Here is a 23,364-nt window from a genome sequence, read left to right as displayed (position 1 = left end):
CAGAACAGCCAGGGCTACACAAAGAAACCTGTCTCAAAAACGAAACATACGAAAAACAAAAACAATGTAACAGACCTAAATAAAATGAGAAACTCAATATTCTAAAAGACAAAAGTTTTTGTCTCTGTTTTCATAACTTTTTTTCTGGCATATTCTACAGACAACATATATTCCAAAAAAGTGATACTTATCACTTGATATTACTTAACAAAGAATAAAGCACAAATACTTGAGACAAGCACTTTGCCAATAAAATTATTTCCCACTTTTCTGGATCTACATGTGACTGTGGTGTGCATTAGTGAATGTGCATATGTGTAGAACATATTTGCGAGGGCTTGTGAAGGCCAAAGGGTGGCATCAAGTGTCTTTGATGATTCTTTATCTTATCTACTGAGGTAGAGTCTTTCTCTAGGTCTGAAGCTTCCCATAATCCAGCTAGGCAGCTTGCTCTGCAGATTCCCTGTGTCCACTTCCCTGTCCCTGGGGTTGCATGGTGGCCATTGTGGCCACCCAGCTTCTATTTAGGTGATGGTTATTACCCTCATGTTTGCATGGCAAGTGCTTTACCAGCAGAATCTTCTCTCCCCACCCCCTTCTTGGCACAACTTAGAAATGAACAGGCTTAAAGTCTCATGCCATAGTCATGTCCTCTCATCAAAAAGACACTAAGCAGGAAGCAATAACTTTTCTTCCAAAAGAAAAAAATGAAGAGTTTATAAGCAAATCACTAAGCTAATACTAACAATAGTAAGAAGTCCATTAAGGAGAAGGTCTTGGAATATTCCTTAGGCTGACCTCACATTGCTGGACTCAGGTGACCTTACATCCTTAGCTTCCTCAGTACCTGAGACTATACATGCACATTAAGCAGCCCTCTAACCCTGAGCTACATCCTTAACCTTAATTTTATTTTTAATAGACAGACAATACTTGTATACATTTATGGGGTTCAGTGTTAAGAACACACTAGAATAATCAGATCACATTAATTATTATCGATCATCTCACATACATATTATTTCTTGGTGATTAAGACATCCACAGTCTGCTCATATTAGAAATTTTGAATTAGGTGATGAAAACATGGCTTAGCAAGAGAAAACACTTAAGGCAACAAGCCTGATGACCTGAGTGTGACTCCTGAAAGCCACAGCGGAAGGACAGAATTAAGTCCCCAAGGCTGTCCTCTCACTTCCACCTGTGTGCTGTGGCACATGGATGCCAGCACAAACATCCTCATCCCCCGCCCCCGCCTCCCTCCCTCTCCCCCTGTCTCTCTCTCAATAAAAATTTTAAAATAATAGTAAACCACTCCATTACTTTTAAGCAGGGGTATCACCCTCTGCAGAAGGGAAGTCAGTGGTCTTTGGCATTCTTAGCTGTAGGCTCTTCATCCCCTTACACTATCCTTAGACACTGGGAGCCACCACTGTACTCAATGTTCAATGTTTTTGGATTTGAGACATATAAAGTATTGTTGTGTTTTTCTTTCTGTGATGAAGGCATTTTTAAAGTCACATACCAGCCGCCAGCAAATATTTAACCAACTCCAGGTGCCCCTCCTGAGAGGCCTCCATGAGAGGCGTGGAGCAGCCAAGTTCTATGTCAGCCCCTGCCTTAATCAGGAAATCCGCAACTTCAGAGAAGCCTCCACAGCAAGCCAAGGTAAGAGCAGTTTCTTGGGTTTCTTCTGTCTGGGCATTTATATTTGCACCTGAAAGCACAACAAAAGACAGAACTAGCTGCAAGAGAATATAATACAGTACTTAAGTGAGATGACCAGCATCTACCATCTCTGCTTAGGCTCATGCTTCTACTGTACCGAAACCTTTGTAAGAGTGAAAGTTCAAGTCCTTCCCAGGCTACAAAAAATCATTTTCTCATCAGTGCAAAAGCAGTTCTACATCAGCTGATACATAAAACACACAAGGAGATTAATTTTAATAAAGGACAATGGCTTTACCTTGTGCCAACAGCAGTGCCACCATCTCTTCGTGCCCTTCTCGAGCAGCTTCCATCAAGGGAGTATATCCTTCATCATTAACTTCTTCAAGATTTGCTCCTCTTTCAATAAGCAGTGCTGCCAATTCAACATGCCCACCACAGGCAGCTAGGGTCAACGGAGACTCAAAGGAATCCGCAGGCATATTCACCTGAGCCCCGCTGTCCAAAAGCAAACGTGCCACCTCTACATGTCCATCCTGCAGATGTTAGAGATTTTTTTTTTAAGTGTAAGGCAAACAAGGGCCTAAAGAAAAGTGATGTAGCTTAGATATCATACATTGTTATTATCAGGCCACCTGAACCTTACCAACGCCCATGAATACTATCTTTTAAATGTTTAAGGAGCTGAAGAGATAGCTCAGTGGTTAAGAGTACTTGCTGCTCTTCCAGAGGACCCAGGTTCAAATCCCAGCACCAACAGGGCAGCTCACAACCACTGTAACTCCAGTTCCAAGGGATCCAACCCCTCACACAGACATACATGCAGGCAAAACACCAATGCACATAAAATAAATGTTTGAATTACCTTAATTTGCACACGGTAAAAATTATCTAAAACAAACCTGACCTAGTAACAAATAAACACAATTCCAACTAATTTTGAATTTTTATATTCTTTGACGTTTGAAAAAAGCTACCAAATCCAGTCAACAGCACTGCAAAAAGAGTTACTGTTCATACAACTGTCAGGTCAAATATAACCATAGTCTCAAATTTTGAGGGTTTCTATTTTCAAATGTAGAGACCGTATTAGATCTTGCTTAGAAACAAAAGCTCGACAAAGAAACATGAACAGAACAAAACAAATGAAAAACAATGAACTGTGAAAGCATTACCACTTGGGATTATGTCACTTAGCTAAGTCCCTCTGGATTAGTACTGTTCTGCTTTTGCCCCATCAACTTGTTGCACCAAGACAAAAATATTTTAAATATGTAAAATAAAGATTTTTATTTATGTGTAAGTTATTCATCAAGGTCTTACAAATGCTAAGCCCATATTTTAACCACTAAGCTCTATTATAGTCCTCAGATTTCTTTTTTTGTTTTGTTTTAAAGATTTGTTTTTATTTATGTGTATATTTGTGTGCCTATGAGTTTATAGACACATGACAAGAGGCCAGAGGGCACTGGATCCCTTAGAGCTAGAGTTACAGGCAGATGTGAGCCACCCTATAGGTGCTGGACTCTGGACTTAAGTCCTCTGCATAAGCACTGAACACTCTGTGGTTGTTTGGATGAGACTGGCCCCATAGATTCATATATTTGAATACCTAGTTCTTAGTGAGTGAAATGTGTGAGTGGGATCAGGAGGTGCAGCTTTGTTGGAGGAGTGTGTCACTGGGATGGGCCCTGAGGTTTCAAAAGCCTACACAAGGCCCAAGAGTCTGTCTCTGTCCGCTGCCTGTGGATCAGAAGGCAGCTCTCAGCTATTGCCCTAGTGCCATGTATGCTGCCATACTCCTGCCATGGCAACAGACTCACCCTCTGAAACTATAAGCAAGCCCCCAATTAGAAGCTTTCTCTCCTAAGAGTTGCCTTGTTTATTTATGTCTCTGTACAGTAACAGAACAGTGACTAAAACGCTCAGACACTCTTAACCTCTGAGCTATCTCTCCAAGACCCTCAATCCTCTGTTTTAATCCCAGCACTTGGGAAGCAGAGGCAAGGTCAAGTGGATTTCTGTGAGTTAGAGGCCAGCCTTGTCTACAAAGTGAGTCCGGGACAGCTAGGGCTACATAGAGAAACCCTGTCTCAAAAAACAAACAAACCAAAAAACAAAAACAAAAAGAACTAAAAAATTAAACCTAGCACTTGGGAAACAGAGTAAGGTAAATCGGTGCTGTGTGAGTTTGAGGCCAGCCTGGTCTACATATCAAGTTCCAGGCCAGCCAGGGCTACACAGCAGAATTCTGTCTCCAAAAACCAAAAACATTCACTACCACCAACAAAAACAAAACACAAAAAACAAATAAAAGCTCTAAAAATATTAAAGCACCAAAATCTCACAAATTGGAGCTAGAGAGATGGCTATGTGGTTTAGAGAACTTGCTGTTCTACAGAGGACCCAGGCTTACCTCCCAGCACCCACACAGTGGCTCACAATCACCTATAACTCTAGATGCAGGGGAGCTAACACCATCTTCTGATCCTTGTAGGCATGGGGCATGCATGTTTTGCACACTGAGACAAGCCAGCAAAACATTCATGCTTGCAAAATAGATAAATCTGGAAGGGGGAAAACCTCACAAATGATCCAGTCAATAAATGAATGGGCTAATGAACTGAAACTCTGATTGACAACAGAACCTTCCATCATGGGTTTTGGGAATCCAGTTTAGGTCTTTTAGCTTGTGTGTCAAGTTTTTACCCATTCAACCAACTCACTGGCCCTCTTTATAGAATTTTAATTTGAAGATATAAAAATGTAGAGTGGGACATGGTAGCTCACAATCTGTAATCCCAGCACTCATGAAGCTGAGACAGGGAGGATCACAGTATGTAGTAAATTCCAGACCAATGTGGGCTTAGAGTGAGACCAATAAGAAAACAAAACAAGCCTTTAATCCCAGCACTCAGAGAAGCTGAGGCAAGCAGATTGCTGTAAATTCGAGGCCAGCCTGGTGTACAAAGCAAGTCCAGGACAGCCAAGGATACACAAAGAAACCCTGTCTCAAAAAAACCAAACCAAACCAACAGAGCGAAACAGGTTGGAAATATGTTTAATATCTCAAAAACCCAAGAGTTTTATTAATAATATCTTTGGGGCTGGGACAGTGGCTCAGCAGTTAAGAGAACTGGCTATTTTTCCTAGGGATCTAGATTTGATTCTCAAGACCCACACAATGATAAATGCCTGTAGTTCCAATTCCAGGGGATCTAACACCCTCTATTGAACTCCATTGGCACTGTACACACGTGGTGCACAGACATACATGCAGGAAATATACCTATAATACACATAAAATAAAAAATAAAGAAAAAATTAGCTGGGTGTGGTGGTACACGCCTTTAATCCCAGTACGTGGGAGGCAGAGGCAGGAAGATCTCTGTGAGTTCCAGGCTAGCCTGGTCTACAAAGTCTAGGACAGCCAGGGCTGTTACATAGGGAAACCCTGTCTTGAAACAAACAAACAAAAAGAAAGGAAAAATTTTAATGTGAAAAATTAAACGAAATATTAACTTTAGGGGTCTGGAGAGATAGCTCAGAGGTTAAGGGCACTGGCTGCTCCTCTAGAGGTCCTGAGTTCAATTCCCCAGCAACCACACGGTAGCTCACAACAATAATGTGATCTGATGACCTTTTCTGGCATACAGGTGTATGTGCAGACAGAGCACCGTATACATTTAAAAAAAGAAAAAAGGGGGCTGGAGAGATGGCTCAGAGGTTAAGAGCACTGACTGTTCTTCCAAAGGTCATGAGTTCAATTCCCAGCAACCACATGGTGGCTCACAACCATCTATAATGACATCTGGTGCCCTCTTCTCGCTTGCAGGCAGGATATTGTATACATAATAAATAAAGAAATCTCTTTTTAAAAAAAAAGAAAAAAGAAATATTAACTTTAAAACTAAAAATATTACATTAGGATTATAAGTTGTTATCATCCTCTAAAAGTCCATATATTAAAGCAAAGTATTACCTGTTGTTTATTTAGAATTTGGTTAAACATTAACTACAGACTGGGCTTAGTTGAAGTAGTTGCCTTGGAAAGCATGAGGATATTAATTTGGTCACCAGAATCCATAGTTAAGCAAACAAGCCGGGCGTGGTGGTACACGCCTTTAATCCCAGCACTTGGGAGGCAGAGGCAAGCAGAGCGCTGTGAGTTCAAGGCCAGCCTGGTCTACAAGGTAGGCAAGGCTATACAGAGAAACCCTGTCTTGGAAAAAAAAACCACAAACCTAGGTGGGTTGGTACACAACAATGAGGTAACGATGAGAATCAGACCACTAAAGCCCAAAGCCAGACTGCATATTCTACTTGGGAGTTTCAGGCTAGTGAGAGACCTGCCTCAACAAGTAAGGAAGATGAAGTCTACAGAGGAAACACCCTTGGCTCTCTGTTCTCTGGGCTTCTAAAGGCATATGTACCTGCACACACACAAGAACACAGACACGCACATACAACAGTAACAATAATAATTCCCAGATAAATACATGAATTATCCCCCCACAGGACTTCAAGTGAGAATAATTAAATTACCATGCAAGCTTCCATTAAGGCAGTGTGCATCTCATCAGTTTTGTGCTCTTGATCTGCACCAGCTTCAAGCAGAAATCGAACCATATCCAAATGGCCTTAACAATAAGGTTAAAGAATTGACTTTTAGTTAAGTGCATGAGTACTAAATTGATGAGTTTTATTTTCAAACGTCTATATACAACTTAAAAAGTTTTATTTTGAATTTAATTAATCAATGACAATTCTACAAAGCCAACTGAAAACAAGTAGATGCACTGTCAATAAGGTTATACTCTCTAAATTTTTTTTTAAGATTTTATTTATTTATTATGTATACACTATTCTGTTTGCGTGTAAAGCCTGCACACCAGAAGAGGACACCAGATTTCAGTATAGATGATTATGAGCCACCATGTGGTTGCTGGGAAGTGAACTCAGGGCCTTTGGAAGACTAGACAGTGCTCTTAACTTCTGAGCCCATCATCTAAGTTTTAAAGACTGACTTTCTAAAGCATATATTTCTAGTTAAGTAATCATGCTTGTTCTCTGATTTAATTTTTATGAACTATCAAAACACTGGAATCAAACAGAAAGCCAGGCAGAGGACATTAGAACATATTTTCTAGAAACACAGCTTTAAAATCACCATAATCTTCTGTGACAATGAGCAGACACACAAAGCCAATTCCATTTAAAAATAATTCCAATCCTCTTGATATTTTTAATAATAATTTAAAAAAACTTAATAGCCAATAAGAAAAATACCAATATTCCAGTATAAAAATAGGTACAGGATATAAAATAGTAGTTCAAAAGACATATAAGTGGATATTAAACTTAGGCGATATTAAATGAGACACGATTATTTTAGCAAAATGGCAAAGAGTAAAGAGACTGAGAATGCCTAGTACTGCAGAGGGTGTGAGGCGGGTAGAGGGGTTCTCGGACACCTAGTGGGGTCTAGGACTCCTAGTAAACTGGTTTACCCTTTCCAGAAGGCAGTTTGGAAATGTGTACAACGAGCCTTAACAATGTTCCTACCCTTTGACCCAGCAATTCCACTTCCAAAAGTTATCCTAAGAAAATAATCAGAGGATTAGCCAAAATGTCTACATATGTTATTGCGGTGTTTTTAAATAACCAAACAAGCAAACATGGAATAATTAGTCTCCAACAATGGGAAATTATGGTGTATCCATTTCATGTATTTGGCAGTGATTGTGACTTCCCTACTCAACATCCTTTCTTACTACTTCTGAGAAACAGGACTTCAATTTTATCTAGGTGGCAATATGCCTAACTTTTAAAATACTATTTTCCTGCCTTCCTTGTAGCACAGGGGAGCAAGTAAAATATAGTGAGAGTTACAAAGTGAAGCTTCTAGAAAGACTTCTTAAGGAACTTACTTAATTGGGTGGCAGTTGCTACTTTATTCTTACCCTCTTCACCCTACAGTATAGACTGCTGGGCTCTAGCTGCCATTTGGACTACAGACAACATTAAGGACAAAAACCATATACTAGGATGTACAACAGAAAAATAATACTCAAGGATCCTGGTGGCAAAACTGAATTGCAATACTAGCACAAGTAAGTTTACTTTTGGGCTCCTCTTTTGTACAAATCATTGTGTTTTGTGATATACGCAGGCAAACCAATCTATAAAGTTAACTGAAATACTATGTGATAATAAAAAATTATGTTACAAGAACATTTATTGAGATGAGCATGTAATCATGATACCTACTAAATAAACAGACTATAAAACTGGTGATCATTTTATTTCACATATATGTATATTTATCTTTTAAACTTAAAAAACCTAGACATACACTAAAATACTGTTTACATGCTTTTTCACCTTTAGATGGTAATATTACAGGTCGTTTAAATTTTTCTTTGTTGTACACCTTATTTTTCAACTCTCTTATCAACTCTCTATTAATAATCGGTCGATAATTTTTAAAGGAAAAATCATATAGAATAAAGCATATTAAATAATGGAAATCCTTACATCTATAAGCTGTTTGGTTGACATCATAGTTAAATGAACTGAAATTTTATATATATATATATATATATATATGGACAGTACACAAAATACAGGTTAAAATGGGCTTTCTTTATGTCTTTTAAAGTAAAGTTACGCCAAGAAAAATATAAAGTTAATTCAAATACTCAAGTAAACGAATATAAAGATAACCCAAATACTCAATACTCAAATGAGGTTGTTATAAGAACAATTATAAATATTCAGACATAAAAAGTACCTTTGTAGCAGGCAAGTGTCAGAGCACTTTCTTTGAACTCATTAGAATGAGTGTTGATGCCTGCACCGTGATCCAGAAGAACTCTGGCAACTTCCACGTGACCTGCACTGGCTGCTTCCATTAGGGGAGTGTGTCCATTTTCATTATGGTCTTCTATATTTGCACCCTCATTAAGAAGCACTTTTACAATGTCAATAAATCCTCCGGCACAGGCATAAGTTAGTGCAGTGTTACCTAACAAAGAATAAGAAAAGTACAAAATGATGAGACAACAGATGTCAGGCTACTGCTCTAGTTACCTCTCTCCAATTCCTTGGCTTAAACTACAACTATACCTCAAGTTAAATGTATGCTGTTTGTTGTTTGTGTGTGCTAGAGATTCGACCCAGGGTCTCAAACATGCCAAACATGCCAAACATGCCCTCCTTTCACCCCCATCCCCACAGTCTTTCCACATCACCCACATTTGTCTGGGATTCACAATTCTCTTATCTCGATTTCATGAGTAGCTGGAACACAAGTGTAAAAAATTATCCTCAGCTCAAGTTATTTATTTTTTTATTGTCATCAATTTAAAGCATGTCTTTTATTTTCTAATAGCCCAATACAAAGTGCTATATATTTTAACTGTCTATACAATATAAAAGGTGTAGAAAAAGCAAATCTAAATTCAGAAATCAAAATAGTGGCTGCTTAAAACTGAGCAGATTGCAAATAGGTAGAGACACCTTACTTACTATCTCACTAGATCTTATTTATTTACGAGTGTTTTGCCTACATGTATATACATGCACCATGTGTGTGGCTGGTGCGCGAGGCTAGAAGAGGGGCGTTAGATTCTCTGGCATTGGAATTACAGAGGATTGTGAGCCCAAAATTGGGGGCTGAGACTGGAACCCAGGTCCTCGTCATAGATCTTTCAGTTGTGACAGAATTAGCCTGAAATTAGATTGCACAACTCTAGAGCTGCATACTTAAACCATGAAGGCCACAGTATGGGTCATCAATAAAGCTCAGTTTTTCTTGTTTGTTTTATTTTTGAGGTGGCCCCGTCTTTGAGACCTAGACTTGCCCCTAACTCGCCACTGGAACTACAGGTATGAATCACCACAGCTACCGATTTTGGGTTTTGGTTTGCTTTAGTTTTCCCAAAAGAAAACAGCTACATTTGTACTGAGTCTTAAGGCAGTGAGTGGTATTCCTGGGAAGGAAGACTCCTGGGAGCATTTTTTTTTAAATGCTCTATTTAGTTATGAATATTGTATGTCAGAGAGTGCAGCCATGTATGTACCGTAGTATGCATGCATGTACAAGTCAGAAGTCAAATGTTAGGAGCTGGTCCTCTCCTCCCATCTTTATGTAGGTTTTAGGGATCAACTTGGTCATCAGGCTTGAATGCTAAGTACTTTTACCAGCTGAGCCATCTCATCAGCTTGGAAACCTATATTTTTAATAATCACCCTGAATGATTTTGGCATACAGGAGGTATAGCCTACTGGAAAAAAAAGTCTAAATTCAAGGCTGAAGAGATGGCTCACTGGTCAAAAGCACTTTCCACAAAATCACAAAATTGAAGTGGTGTCCTGCACATGCCTTAAACACCAGCTCTGAGAGGTGGGGACAGGAGGCTAACTATCAGCCTAGTTAAGAAAATGAAAGACCTTATCTCAAAGGCAGACAGTGACAGGATTGTCTCTTCTGGCCTCCATGTGTTCATGCAAAAGTATGCACAAATAAGCAAATGAAGCAATTCATTTTTAAAAGTAACTTGATTAGGAAATCACTTGAGAGGATGAATCTTTTTCAATTTTTCTATTTTTTCCAATATGAGTGGAAATGGGAACTGAGGTATTTTCATTAGCCACCTGTAGAGTATACTACAATTCCATTGCCACATACCTACTGCCTAACATATACCAGGCTTCTTCCTACATTCCAGCACTCAGAAGGCAAGGCAGGTGGATCTGAGTTTGAGACCAGCTTAGTCTAAATTGTGAGTTCTAGGCCAGCCAAGGCTACATAGTGAGACCATGTCTCAAAGCTCCCAAGCATAAATATTATTCAAAATTATTCCTTCTTTTGAATACTCCATAACTTAGAACACTTAACATTTTATTTCTATCCATTTTTAAATGTTTTTAACAGAGCCACTCAAAACTCACAGCTTTAGATATATTTTCCACCATACATATATCTTTTCTTTTTCTTTCTTTCTTTCTTTTTTTTTTTTTCAAGACAGGGTTTCTTTGTGTAACCTTGGCTGTCCTGGACTTGCTTTGTAGACCAGGGATTACAAACATGGGCCACCATGCCTGACTCATGTATCTTCTCTTAGAAGACTTGTTTTTATTATGCATGTATGAATGTGGATATGTACACATGTGTGCAGGTGCTGGCAGAGGCATAGGTGTTAGATTCTCCTAGAGCTACAGTTACAGATGATTGTGAGCCACCTGACTCAGGATTCAGAAATAATCTTGAGTCCTCTGCAACAGAGGAATGTGATTTTTTTTTTTTTTTAAGATTTACTTATTTACATCATGTGGTTACTGGGCCATCTCTCCAGCCTGCATTATGTGATCTTAAATGGCATACAATTTCTCCGCCCTAAGACAACTATCTTACACCTACATTCACAACATGACGCAGCTTAACACTTTCAAAAGAAAAAAAAAAAATTTTTTTTTTTATGACAGAGTTTCTTACTCTGTAGTCTAGGCTGACCTAGAACTCATAAGAATCCTTCTCTTGCTTCAGGCTTGAAAGTTCTAGAATTATAGACATGTGCTACTAAAATAGGAATGGCCCCCATAGGTTCCTATTTAAGTATGTGGTCCCCAGCTGCTGGAACTGTTTGTATTAGAAAGTGTGGCTTTGTGGGAGGTCTGTCACTGTGTGGGCTTTAAAGCTTGTGCCCATTCTAGTCTTCTCTTTCTGCCTCCTGCTTGGACGCCAAGACATGAGCTGTCAGATATTCCTGTTACTATGCCCTTGCTCAGCCATCATGGACTCTAACCCTCTGAAACTGTAAGTTCAAGCGATTTCCTTATAATCGCCTTGGTCACAGTGTTTCATTACAGCAATAGAAATCTTACCTAATACGGAAGTTGGTAAGAAAGAGTGGGCTATTGATGTGACAGGCCTGGCCATGTGGGTTTTGGAGGAATATGAAAGTTTGGGACTTTGGACTAGAAAAGCAGTTGAGTGCTGTGGGAACTTGGAAGACGGTGCTGAGAACAAGGTGGACTATGGAGGTCTAGCTCAAGAAGCTTCTGAGAAAAACAATTATTAGTGACTGGGCTGGGGACCGTGCTAGTGATATGTTTGGCAAAGAATGTGTCAGCTTTCTGTTTTTGTCCTAAGAATTTGCCTGAGGCTAAACTGACAAATAACAGACTAATTTCTTTGTCAGAGATTTTAAAGACAGCCTAATAATGGCACTGTATTAGTAATCACTCTTAAACAGGACTACAATGAAAATGAGCAAGTGGGACAAGAATAGATTTTTATACAGGTGAAAGAGAAAAAGAGCACTAGGATGTAATGTTGGAGTCAAGGCTTATACTGAAATAAATAAGGATATCAAGATGAGGCCTGATCCATATAGAAATGTCTCCACCCAGTTAAACTTCCAATTTATAAAAGGGCTTATGAAATTTTCTGTTCCTACAAAGCAACAACAAACAAAAGCTGCTTTGCAAGTGTGATTTAAGGGGGCCAGACTCCAGCCCAAGCAGGCAGCTGAACTTCGCAGTACTGTCCATGTGGCTATTGCTTTAGAATCATGAAGGATACAGGAATAAAGGTATTGTGGAATCTCCCTCCATGGTTACAGAGAGAACTAGTAACAGAGGAGTCCTTGCATGGAGGCCCTGAGAGGCAATTTTCTTTCCTTCTTTCAGATTTTATTTATTTATTTATTATATAAGATGCTCTATTTGCATGTATGCCTGCACTCCAGAAGAGGGCATTAGATCACATTACAGATGGTTATAAGCCACCATGTGGTTGCCGGGAATTGAACTCAGGACCTCTGGAAGAGCAGCCAAATGCTCTTAACCTCTGAGCCATCTCTCCAGCCCGATAAGCAATTTCATAAAGCTGTGAAGGTGATAGCTAGATTGCAATGGAGATCCCAAGATATTACAGTGGCCAGAGTTATAGGATGTCTGTTACTGACAGCTGCATACAGAGAGTGGAACTAGCCTAGGAGAAATCAGTGTGATGCCGGCCACAAAGCTGGAAAGGAAAAATCATCTAAGCCTTTGATGGAGTAGAGTTTGCCCTGCTGGGTTTCCATCTTGTTTTGGTCTAGTATTTCCTTGTTGTACCCCATCTGTCCCTTTTGGAATGGTAATGCATAGTCTGTAGCAATGTATGTTGGAAGTATAGAATTTGCCTTTGGATTTTAAAAGGATTACAATTAAGAAATTGCCTAAACCAATGGTTCTCAACCTTCCTAATGTTTACACCCTTTCATACAGTTCCTTGTGTTATGATGATTCCCAACAATAAAATTATTTTCATTGCTACTTCAAAACTGTAATTTTATTACTGTTATAAATCATAATAAAAATACTTGTGTTTTCTGGTGGTCTTAGGCGATCCCTTTGAAAGGGTCATTCAGTTCTCAAAGGAGTCACAACCCACAGGTTGAGAACCACTGGCCTTGAGTCTCAGAAAAGACTTAACAGTACTGAGATTGAGGGAGACCATAAGGACTTTGGACTAGATGTATTTTGCATTATATGGCCACAGCCCTATTATTGGGAGTCAGAGAGTGAAATGCAGTGGTTTGAATGAGAATGTCCCCCAAGGCTCATATGACTGAATACATGATCCTCAGTTGATGGAATTGTTTGAAAAGGATCAGGAGGCATGGTCTTGGAGGAGGTATATTACTAGGTTTTGGAGTTTCAAAAGACTTCTGCCACTCTGTGTGTTCTCTCTCTCCCTCTCTGCCTTCTGCTTGGAGATCAAGATTTGAGCTCTCAGCCATTCCTGTGCCATGCCTTTGCTCCACCATCATGGACTCCAGTGTTCTCAAACTATAAACCCAATTTAATGCTTTCTTTTATAAGTTGCTCTGGTCATGGGGTTTTGTCACAGCAACAGAAATGTAACTAGGACATCTGGCTTATGTGATGCTGGGAATTTAACCCAGGGTTTCATGCATGCTTGGCATGTACTATACCAACTGATCTACATCCCTAGACCCAGATCTAAATTTAAATCATAATATATGTATGTATGTAGATATATATACACGTATGTGTATGTATGTAGACAGTCTATTAAAATCTGTGGCATTAAAAAAAATAAAGAGGGAGAAGTGGAGGACAGGTAGAATTCTCTTATTAATAAATGAATTCAGTATACTACAAATGAAAAATCTGACACGGTAAACACATTCAAAGTCAAAGGAGCTATACTTAAATGAGGTAAAGAACTACAGGAGATATAGCTCATAACTTTTGTTTTATGTATTATATATCACCAGGACAAAAGAAAAGAAACTGTAGCAGGAAAACTGTTCATCTTGACCTAATAGAACCCACACTGTTTTTGATGCGGTCTTAATATGCAGACTAGAAATCTTCTTGAATTCCCTATGTATCCAAAGCATGCTTCAAACACAGCAATCCTCCTGCCTCAGGTTCCTAATGCTAAGATAATAGGCAAGTGCCACTAGGCCTGGTCCAAGTTCATGTTTAAGATTTGCTGTTGTTGGAAATAGGATTTTACTCTCAACCCAGACTATCCTTAAACTCAAGAAGCCTGCACACTGGCTTAAAGACTTTTCAGCAAGCTCAGTGGTGCATGCTTTACCCCGGGGGGGGGGGGGGGGGTTTCTAGGGCAAGGGCCATCCTGGTCCACTAGTTGAGACCATAACTCAATAACTATAACAAAGACTTGTAAAGATATCAAAGTCAAGATTATTTTCAGAAAGTTTCCATTCATTTTCCCCAGCAACCTAATTTATTAAATTACATTTATTTGTTTTGTATGTGCATGAAGTGGGTATGTGTGCGCATGGCCTGAATGTGAAAGTAAGAGATCGGCTTTGAAGAGTTGGCTCTCTCCTTCTGTCATGTGGATCTTGGGAATTAAACTCAAGTAAGTGACTTACCCACTGCGCATCTCACCAATGATCCCATGATGAAATCTTTACTCATCATGTTATAAAAACTTAAGTCAATTTTTCCTTCAGATCAATTGACACATACCTGTTGCTGACTGGGAGTTGACATCTGCATCATGAAGTAGTAATAATTTCACAATATCTAAATAGCCTCCACTGGAAGCTGCCATCAGAGGAGTTATATCTCCTTTATTCCCTCTATCTTCAACATTAGCATGCATAGCTAGTAGGACCTTTAAAAACACACAAAGAGTTTGTTATTGCTTACTATTAATAAGTAGGACTTACAAGAGAAAATATTCAATCTAAGAAGATTGTTTTAAGACAGAGAAATAAGTAAAAATAATCACCTTTTAGGAAAATCCAATTTTTAGGGGTCAGATGAAGGTCAGATCATATGTTTTCACAATACCATTTAAGAAGCTGGTGGTGGCGCTCACCTTTAATCCCAGCACTCAGGCGGCAGAGGCAGGCTGGGATTAAAGGCCTGTACCACCACCGCCCGGTGTATATACTATTCTTAAAAGACAAGTTTAAAACTGAGAGTATGGCTCAGTAAATAGAATTTACCATGAAAACCTGAGTGAGGGTTGGCATTCCCTGCACTTGAGAGGCAGATACAGAACTATAAGGCAAGCTGGCTAGCTAGAGTAGCAAATTGGTTAACTCCAGGTTCACCAAGGTAAGAGACCCTTATCTTAGAAAACAAAGTGAAGAGTGGTCAAAAGAGACATACCTAACATCAAATTCTAGCTTACATATGCACCCCACACATAGTCAGACATATACAACACATGTATAGAAACATTTCAAAAACAAGAGCTTAAAATATGATTATTAGGTGATTATCATTCAACATGATTAGCTTTTGAATACATGGCATAAAATAAACCAAGCCTAGCGACAGATACACAAAAAATGAACTGTGTATGTTTCTAAAAGGGAAAGGAGGAGGAGGCTTCCAATTATAATTCCTTTGTTCGTTTGTTCGTTTGCTTGTTTGTTTGTTTTGAGACAAGGTTTCTCTGTATATCCCTGGCTGGCCTGGCCTCACTTTGTAGACCAGGCTGGCCTGGAACGCACAGTGATCCCCCTGCCTCTGTCTCCCAAGTGCTGGGATTAAAGGCGTCCACCACCATACCGAGCTATAATTTCTCTTACAAGTAATAAAAATAACTAAAACACTGAAGCCCCTCTACAACTTTAAACACTAAAGATTATTGTGGGGCTGGGAATGTAGCTCAGGGATAAGGCACAAGGCCCTGTATTTGATAATTCCCCAGCACTACTAAAATTAATACAGATTATAAGGATTATTCCTGCTTACTTGCGCTAGTTCATAATATCCTGCTGAACAAGCCAAACACAGCAGGCTTTCTCCTTCTTCTGTATGTTCATTTACACTTCTGCCTTCATCTAGCAATTTACGAACAGCATTCACATCTCCATCTGAACAAGCTTCTGCCAGACTGCGACTGAAATCAAACATTACACAAAATTAACTGATATAAAAAGACTCATGATCCTATCATACAAAATTACACTGGAGTTAGACATATAAAAATGCACTTAGATAAACTGGCATGAATATTTTATATGCCAAACATCCTGTTTACAACTGTAATTATATACAAACTTCAACCAGGCAAAAACACAAAATTGAAAATAGCTAACCTTTTTTTATTACTATTATAGGAGTTATAGACAATTGTAAGCTGACATGAGAGTTCTGGGAACCAAACCCAGGTCCTCTGTGAGAGCAGCAAGCACCCCTGCCCTGTACCTTCTGCCCTTTTTTTATTTTTTTAAAAACTATATACAGTATGGGTTTCATTATCAGATTTTCATATATACTTTATTTCAGTTGATTCTCTTTCTCCACTGCTTTCCCAACCACTGTCCCCCAACAACTGCTGTTATTATTTTTCAAAATCTATCTCGTAAACTGTTTTTATATCTGCAGTCCTCAAAGCTTACAGGCTGAGAGGCAACTAACAGAATCACTCGTAGGTTTTAGAGTCTAGAACTAAAGTAACCGTGTTTGTTGACTGATACAGATCTAATGTAGCCCAAAAGTTCCCCAAACTCTGCGTAATGCTGGGATTATGCTCACATTTGACCATACCCAGCTAGGCACAAAGTGATTGAAGGCCAGCAAGATGGCTGAACAGGGAAAGGAAAGTGCTGCCGAGCCTGACAGCCGAGTTCCAAGCCTCACTGGCCTTCATTCTTTGAAACCTCAAGCTTACAAAACATGAATATTCTTTTTTAAATACAATACTTGGGGTCCTAGAAAAAATAATTGAGCAATATTTTTAAAAAGACAGAGTCTCTCTCTACACAGCCCTCTCCTCACGGCCCTGGGTGGCCTGGAACTCGCTATGTAACCCAGGCTACCTTTGAACCCAAGCTTCCAAGCTTCCCTGCCTCAGCTTCCCTAGTACTGGAACTAAAGACACATACCACTGTAACATTTTAGATTTAAGATTTTGAAAGTATTTTTGTTTTGGTTTGGTGGTGGTGGTGGTGGTGGTGGTGGTGGTGGTGGTGTTTGAGACAGGGTTCCTCTGTGTAGCCTTGGCTGTCCTGGGCTCACTTTGTAGATAGACCAGGCTGGCCTCGAACTCACAGTGATCAGTCTGCCTCTGCCTCCCGAGTGCTGGGATTAAAGGCATGTGCTACCATGCCCGGCCTGATTTTGAAAGTTTTGTATCAGCTTAATTTGAAAGAAATAGTTTACCCAAAATCACATTTAGACAGCAGACTCGCACAACAGCAGCAGTAAAAACGTCAGCACTAGCTCTGCAGGGGGCTCCTCAGCAGAGAACAGGCTCTTGGGGTGAATCATTGCCTTTTTAAAGGAAACATTTCTTTAATTGTGTGTACGTGTGTGTACACCTCTGTCACAGCACAAGTATGTAAAGGTCAAAGGACAGCTCATGAGTGTATTTGCTCCTTTCAATGGAGGGGTCCCAGGAATCAATCCTAGATTGCTAAGCTTGGCAGTAAGACCTTTTACTACTTGAGTCATCTTCCTGGGCCAGACATTAATTTCAAACTCTAAAACATCAACAAAAAGAGAGATGGCTCAGTGGTTAAGAAAACTTGCTGCTTGTGCAGAAGACCTGGGTTCAGTTCTGAGCACATGAGTTTACGACCATCTGTAATGTCAACTACAAAGGACCTAGTACTCTTTTGTTTTGTTTGGTTTTGGTTTTGGTTTTGGAGACAGGGTTTCTCTGTGTAACCTTTGCGGTTCTGGGCTCACTTTGTAGACCAGGCTGGCCTTGAATTCACAGTGATCCACCTGTCTCTGCCTCCTCTGAGTGCTGGGATTATAGGCGTGAGCCGCCACCCCCAGCCCAAGGTACTTATCACCAGGCATATACATGATGGAAACATACACATGTAGCAAGAATTCTCACACATAAAGTAATACTATCATACATAAAATTACAGTGTCACCCTGTTTAGAGTTTTGTTTTTCAGCTTTAAGTGTTAAAAATGTAACTGTGTAGTACAAAGGGACTATCTTTTTTCTGTTGGTATTTTTGGTGTGGGTTAAAGCTTAGCTTTTCTCAAAGCATTAACCTTTGACATCTCATTTTTGGCTCTACTACTCATGTTAACAGACACTACTGTAACAGACTGTATAAAAGCCACACATGGTGAGTCCAAATAACTGGCCTGTGGTTCTTTGAGACAGGGTCTCACTATATGCCCCTGGTTGTCCTAGGATTCATCATATAGATCAGGCTGTCCTTGAACTCAAGAGATCTGCTTCCTAAATAAGTTGGATTAACTGATCTTTTACAAAGGTAATTTCTTTTCCTTTGTAAAAAAAATGTCTTTTGAAGTATTAGGTAGATAAGCTTTTAAAGGCTACTACCAGACTGATTCACAAAAAAGATATTTTAAAACTTTACCTATGGCAAAAGTCTTATCTTGGTTTTTTTAAAAAATTGCTGTAAAATAACTAATTGAATCCATGAATTTATTTTATTTTACTTTTCCGTTCTTTTAAGACAAGTCTCAAGTTGAGCATGGTGGCACATGCCTTTAATAAAAGCACTTGGGACGCAGAGGCAGGCGGATCGCTGTGAGTTCAAGGCCAGCCTAGTCTACAAAGCGAGTCCAGGACAGCCAAGGCTATACAGAGAAACCATGTCTGGGGAAAAATAACAAAAGCAAAACAAAACAAAACAAAAACAAGACAAGAGCCTCATACTACAGTCTAGGCAGTCCTCAAGTCACCATTTAGCCCAGGCTAGCCTTGAACTCACATCAATTGTCCCATTTTAGTAGCACAAGTGCCAAGATTACAGGTACACCAGCATAGCTAACTTAAATCCACAAGTCTATCCATACTGCCTATTAAAATGCAGATTTGATTCAGTACATCTGGGTTATAATCTGAGTTTCTTCTTCTCCTCCTCTTCCTCCTCTTTTTATTTTATTTATTTATTTTATGTATGAGTGCTCTATCTGCATGTACACTTGCATACCAGAAGAGGGCATTAGAGGGTATATATGGTGATGTGATTGCTGGGAATTGAACTCAGGACCTTTGTAAGTGCAGACATGTAGCCACAGCTGGCCTCAAACTGCTGATCCTCCTGCCTCTACCTCCAGAGTGCCAAATATTAGACATACGCCTCCACAAATAGCCTAAGACTACATACTTCAAAGAAACTCTGATGTGATACTCATATTCCACAGACAATAATTAAACAACCAGCAACTAGATTATTGAGTAAGTAATCCATTCATCTCATTTATGACTACTCAAGTAGTCAGGTTAGACTTACTGTAACCTTTAGAGTATGTAACTTATTTCCAAGTAGGAATTAGGTCTTATTCAGTTTGGATTTCTCATACTGAACACCCACAAAAATGTTTAATAGGGAGTGAACGCAAAGCCAGGTATGATGACAAACACTTAACACCAGCACTTAAGAAAGCTGAGGCAGGACTGTTGAGAACTCAAGGGCTGCCTCAGCTAGAGAGTAAGAGCCTGTCTCAAAAATAAAGCCAGTACCCAACTGAGTGGTCTATATTTTTAATCCCAGAACTCAGGAGGCAGAGACAGGTGGATCTCTGTAAGTTTGAGTCCAGCCTTGTCTATCTGGCATGTTCCAAGATACATAAAGCATTCCAGACTAGCCAGGTGAGACTCTTTCTCAAAAAAATCAAAGCAAACATTTCCTGGTCAATGCAGGTTGCTTTTTGTTGTTTGCAGGGGGTTGCACAGCAGAAGCACAAATGCCTTTAATCCCAGTACTTGGCACTTGGAAAACAGAGGCAGTCGGATCTCTGAATTCCAGCTAGCCTGGTCTATAGTGAGTTCCAGAACAGCCAAGGCTATGTAGACTCTGTTTCAAAAAAACACAAAAATGAATAAAACTATCAATTTTTATATTTGTATAATATGTACACATTCATATACCCACTTAAAATATCCTTTCAAATGCCCACTTGGCTCATGTTTTTCAAGAAAACATTTAATACTAGCAAGGTACTGAACACATACGTATCCACTTGTCCTGTGCTGTGCGTGTTCTCTGCTCTCATCCGTGTCAGTGCAGCAGCAGCTTCGTCCAGCGCACAGCTAACTGAGGACGTCAGTCTCCGGAGTACTTCAGGATCTGCAAAAGCTTTACCATCAGCAGTTGACAACTTGCCAATTCCTTAGTCAATGAAGTAATGCAGGGAAAGAAAAAGCAAGAGTGAAGATTGAAATTATATTTTAAGCACCATTATATATGTTAAAGAACAACACAGTCCCCATATATGAAACTGACAGCAGATAAATAAGGTTGACTTCAGTTCCATCACTAATGTCAAAGCCACGGAACCACCCATGTCTTAGTATTTCCATCTTTATAATGTACACAATAGTTTTTCCTATACCTAATCCTGAATTTGATTTAATATGACCCTTATTATGCCAAATGAGTACTATTTTATTTGAAACTGCCATATCAATAAATCTCTAGTACAGGACCTTTGCCCATTCTGTTTTCAGTAGTAATGAAGGAGAGACCCTGTAATTGATCATAATAAATAATCCAACATTTCCCCCCTTTTGGCGAAATGCCCACTTATCTTCTGGGATAACATTTTAAATTAAGTTGAGTCTGACAGACACCATAAATGAAAAACCAAACTATGCAACACCCAAAGAATGCATGTAATTTTATTGATAGGCTAAACAATTTCCTTTATATCTTTTTGCTAGTCACTAATAGGTAAAATATAAATTTTCCTTCCTTTGATATATATTAAAAGGCTATTAGCAATCTTTCTGAATCTCTACTTAACAGTATAGTTTGAGGTTTTGGCTTCCGATCTTTATTATTGTTTCGTATGTTTGTACATGTATGCACACGGGAGTATAGTGTATGTTATAAAGTGTATGCACGCTGTGTGTGGATGCACATGCTTTTGTGTAGGCCAGAGAAGGGTATCACATGTCTTGCTCTAGAACTCTCTACCGTAGTCCTTCTAAATTCAGTCTTTCACTAAACCAGGAATTAGGCTGATAGCAGTAAGCCCCAGGGAATCTCGTCTGCCTCCCCTAAAGCACCCAAGTTACAAGCTTAAGCCTATCACACCTAACTTTTTACATGGTTGTGGGAGCCAAACTAAAGTCCCATGCTTGCATAGCAAGCACTCTTAACCACGGAGACATCTATCCAACACCTCATTTTTCGTTTTGTTTGTTTAAGATCTAGACTTACTACATAACCCAGGCTGGTCTTGAACTCTGACTCTCTTGCCTTGAATTTCCTGAGTACTGAGATCATAGGCATTTAACACATACCTAGTAGTACTAGGGAGCTGAGTTAATTTATGTGCTTTACAATTTTTTTATTTTGGTAGCTGGGTGTGGTAATGCACACCTTTAATGTCACCACCTGGGAGGCAGAGGCAGGTGGATCACTGTGAATTCGAGGCCAGCCTGGTCTATAAAGTGAATCTAGGATGGCCAAGGCTACACAGAGAAACCCTGTCGGGGGGTGGGGGGGATTTTTTTTTTTTTTTAATTTTTAATTTGCAGCATTCTAATAGTCTTTATTCCCTGGTTTTTATATTTTCATGGTCTGAACTCCTTCTGCCTACAACTCCTAAGGTTAGAGGGTTTTGTTTTGTTTTGCTTTTCGAGACAGGGTTTCTCTGTGTGATTGTCCCAGCTTTCCTGGACTCACTTTGTAGATGAGGCTGGTCTCAAACTCACAGTGATCTACTTGCTTCTGCCTCCCAGGTGCTGGAATTAAAGGCATGCGCCACCATGCCAGACTAAGATTACAGGTTTATAACACAAGGCTAGCTAACATGTAATAAAAGGAAAAAGTATGACATCTAATGTGTAGCTACCATTTTTATTATATTTATTTATTTATTTATTTATTTGAGGTCTCTCTAGTTCTGGCTATCTATTTACTTGAGTTTTGTTTTGTTTTGTTTTTTTGGAACAAGGTCTCTCTATGTGGTCTTGGCTGCCCTGGAACTCAGGGTATCCTCAAACTTAGAGATCTACCTGCCTCCTAAGTACTGGGATTAAAGGCATGTGCTACCATGCCTGGCTTTATGTACTATTTTAAAGATTTATTTATTTATCTATCTATTTATTTATTTATTTATTATGTATGCAGTATTCTGCCTACGTGTACTATTTTATTTTATTTTTACATGTACTATTTTAAAAATAAAACATATGAGAAATGAGATGGCTCATCAAGTAAAATCACCTGCTGCCAAGCATGAAGACCTGAATTCAACCTCAGTGACCTACAAGGTAAGAGGAGAAAACTAACTCCTGAACGTTGTCCTTTGACTTCCAAACTCATGATGTGGCACAATCACCCACACATATACATATGCACGTGCATGCACACACGCACACACCAAACATAATAAAAATTAAAATTAAATAACCAATAAATTTATTTATCTTTATCCATTTCTTTAAAAATTTGTTTTGAGATAGGGTCAGTATGTAGCCACGGCTGGCCTTTGACCCCTGATCCTGTCACTTTAGGCTCCCAGGTGTGCAAGTACAGGGCTGAGCCCCATACCTACCTACACACACATACAGTCAAGGGGAAAAAGAGAAGTAAATGACAGAATTTCACTTTACAGGCCAGAGTGGCCACAGATATGTAATAATCTTTCGGCCTCTGCGTCCCAAGTGACAGATTTGTAAGCATGCACCCCAACACTTGGCTCAAATTCCTTCTTTTGTCTTGTTTTTGTGAGACAAAGTCTTGCTATGGAGCTAAACTAGTCTTGAGTCTGAGGCAATCCTCTAGCCTCAGCAGAGTCCCAGGTGATAGGGGTAGAGGCTTGTGCTGCCACACCCTGCTCTAGATTTCTGTATTTTAGAGAAGATAAAAGGCTTTAATTACAGTGCAATGGAAACTGTATAATAAATAATGAGCAGACTGTATGTTATAAAATAATAAGTATATATTATTTTTAGAAAACACTGTGTAAGTGCTTTCTTTTTTAAAATGGTCTACAACTTGAAACTCACAACCTGTGTGCCTCAGCTTCCCTTACACCTGTACACCACACCACCTAGTGAAAAAGTTTATCTCTCCTATATTTAGATCAGCTGTTTGTGTGTATAGGTATTTGTTATTGTTGTTTTGTATTTTTTGTTTTTCGAGACAGGGTTTCTCTGTGTAACCTTGGCCATCCTGGACTCACTTTGTAGACCAGGCTGGCCTTGAACTCATGGTGATCCGCCTGCCTCTG

General features: G+C 39.3%; 1 protein-coding gene across 9 annotated transcripts in view; it reads right to left on the bottom strand.

Annotated features, from left to right (window-relative positions):
* Positions 1 to 23,364, bottom strand: part of Ankhd1 (ankyrin repeat and KH domain containing 1) — a 111,906-nt gene that overhangs the window by 75,056 nt on the left and 13,486 nt on the right. For 8 of the 9 annotated variants that reach the window (XM_051163284.1, XM_051163287.1, XM_051163286.1 and 5 more), the window contains exons 3-9: positions 20,135 to 20,291; positions 15,932 to 16,079; positions 14,690 to 14,837; positions 8,462 to 8,695; positions 6,214 to 6,308; positions 1,967 to 2,204; positions 1,526 to 1,717 (exon numbers count right to left, since the gene is read on the bottom strand). In XM_051163284.1, the coding sequence (XP_051019241.1) occupies positions 1,526 to 1,717; positions 1,967 to 2,204; positions 6,214 to 6,308; positions 8,462 to 8,695; positions 14,690 to 14,837; positions 15,932 to 16,079; positions 20,135 to 20,291 (1,212 nt within the window). The remainder of the gene's footprint in view (positions 1 to 1,525; positions 1,718 to 1,966; positions 2,205 to 6,213; positions 6,309 to 8,461; positions 8,696 to 14,689; positions 14,838 to 15,931; positions 16,080 to 20,134; positions 20,292 to 23,364) is intronic. The other variant, XM_051163285.1, reaches the window with a different exon arrangement.

This window comes from Acomys russatus, chromosome 20 (assembly GCF_903995435.1).
Source record: "Acomys russatus chromosome 20, mAcoRus1.1, whole genome shotgun sequence".
NCBI lineage: Eukaryota > Metazoa > Chordata > Mammalia > Rodentia > Muridae > Acomys > Acomys russatus.
This window is presented reverse-complemented; position numbering and strand designations above follow the sequence as displayed.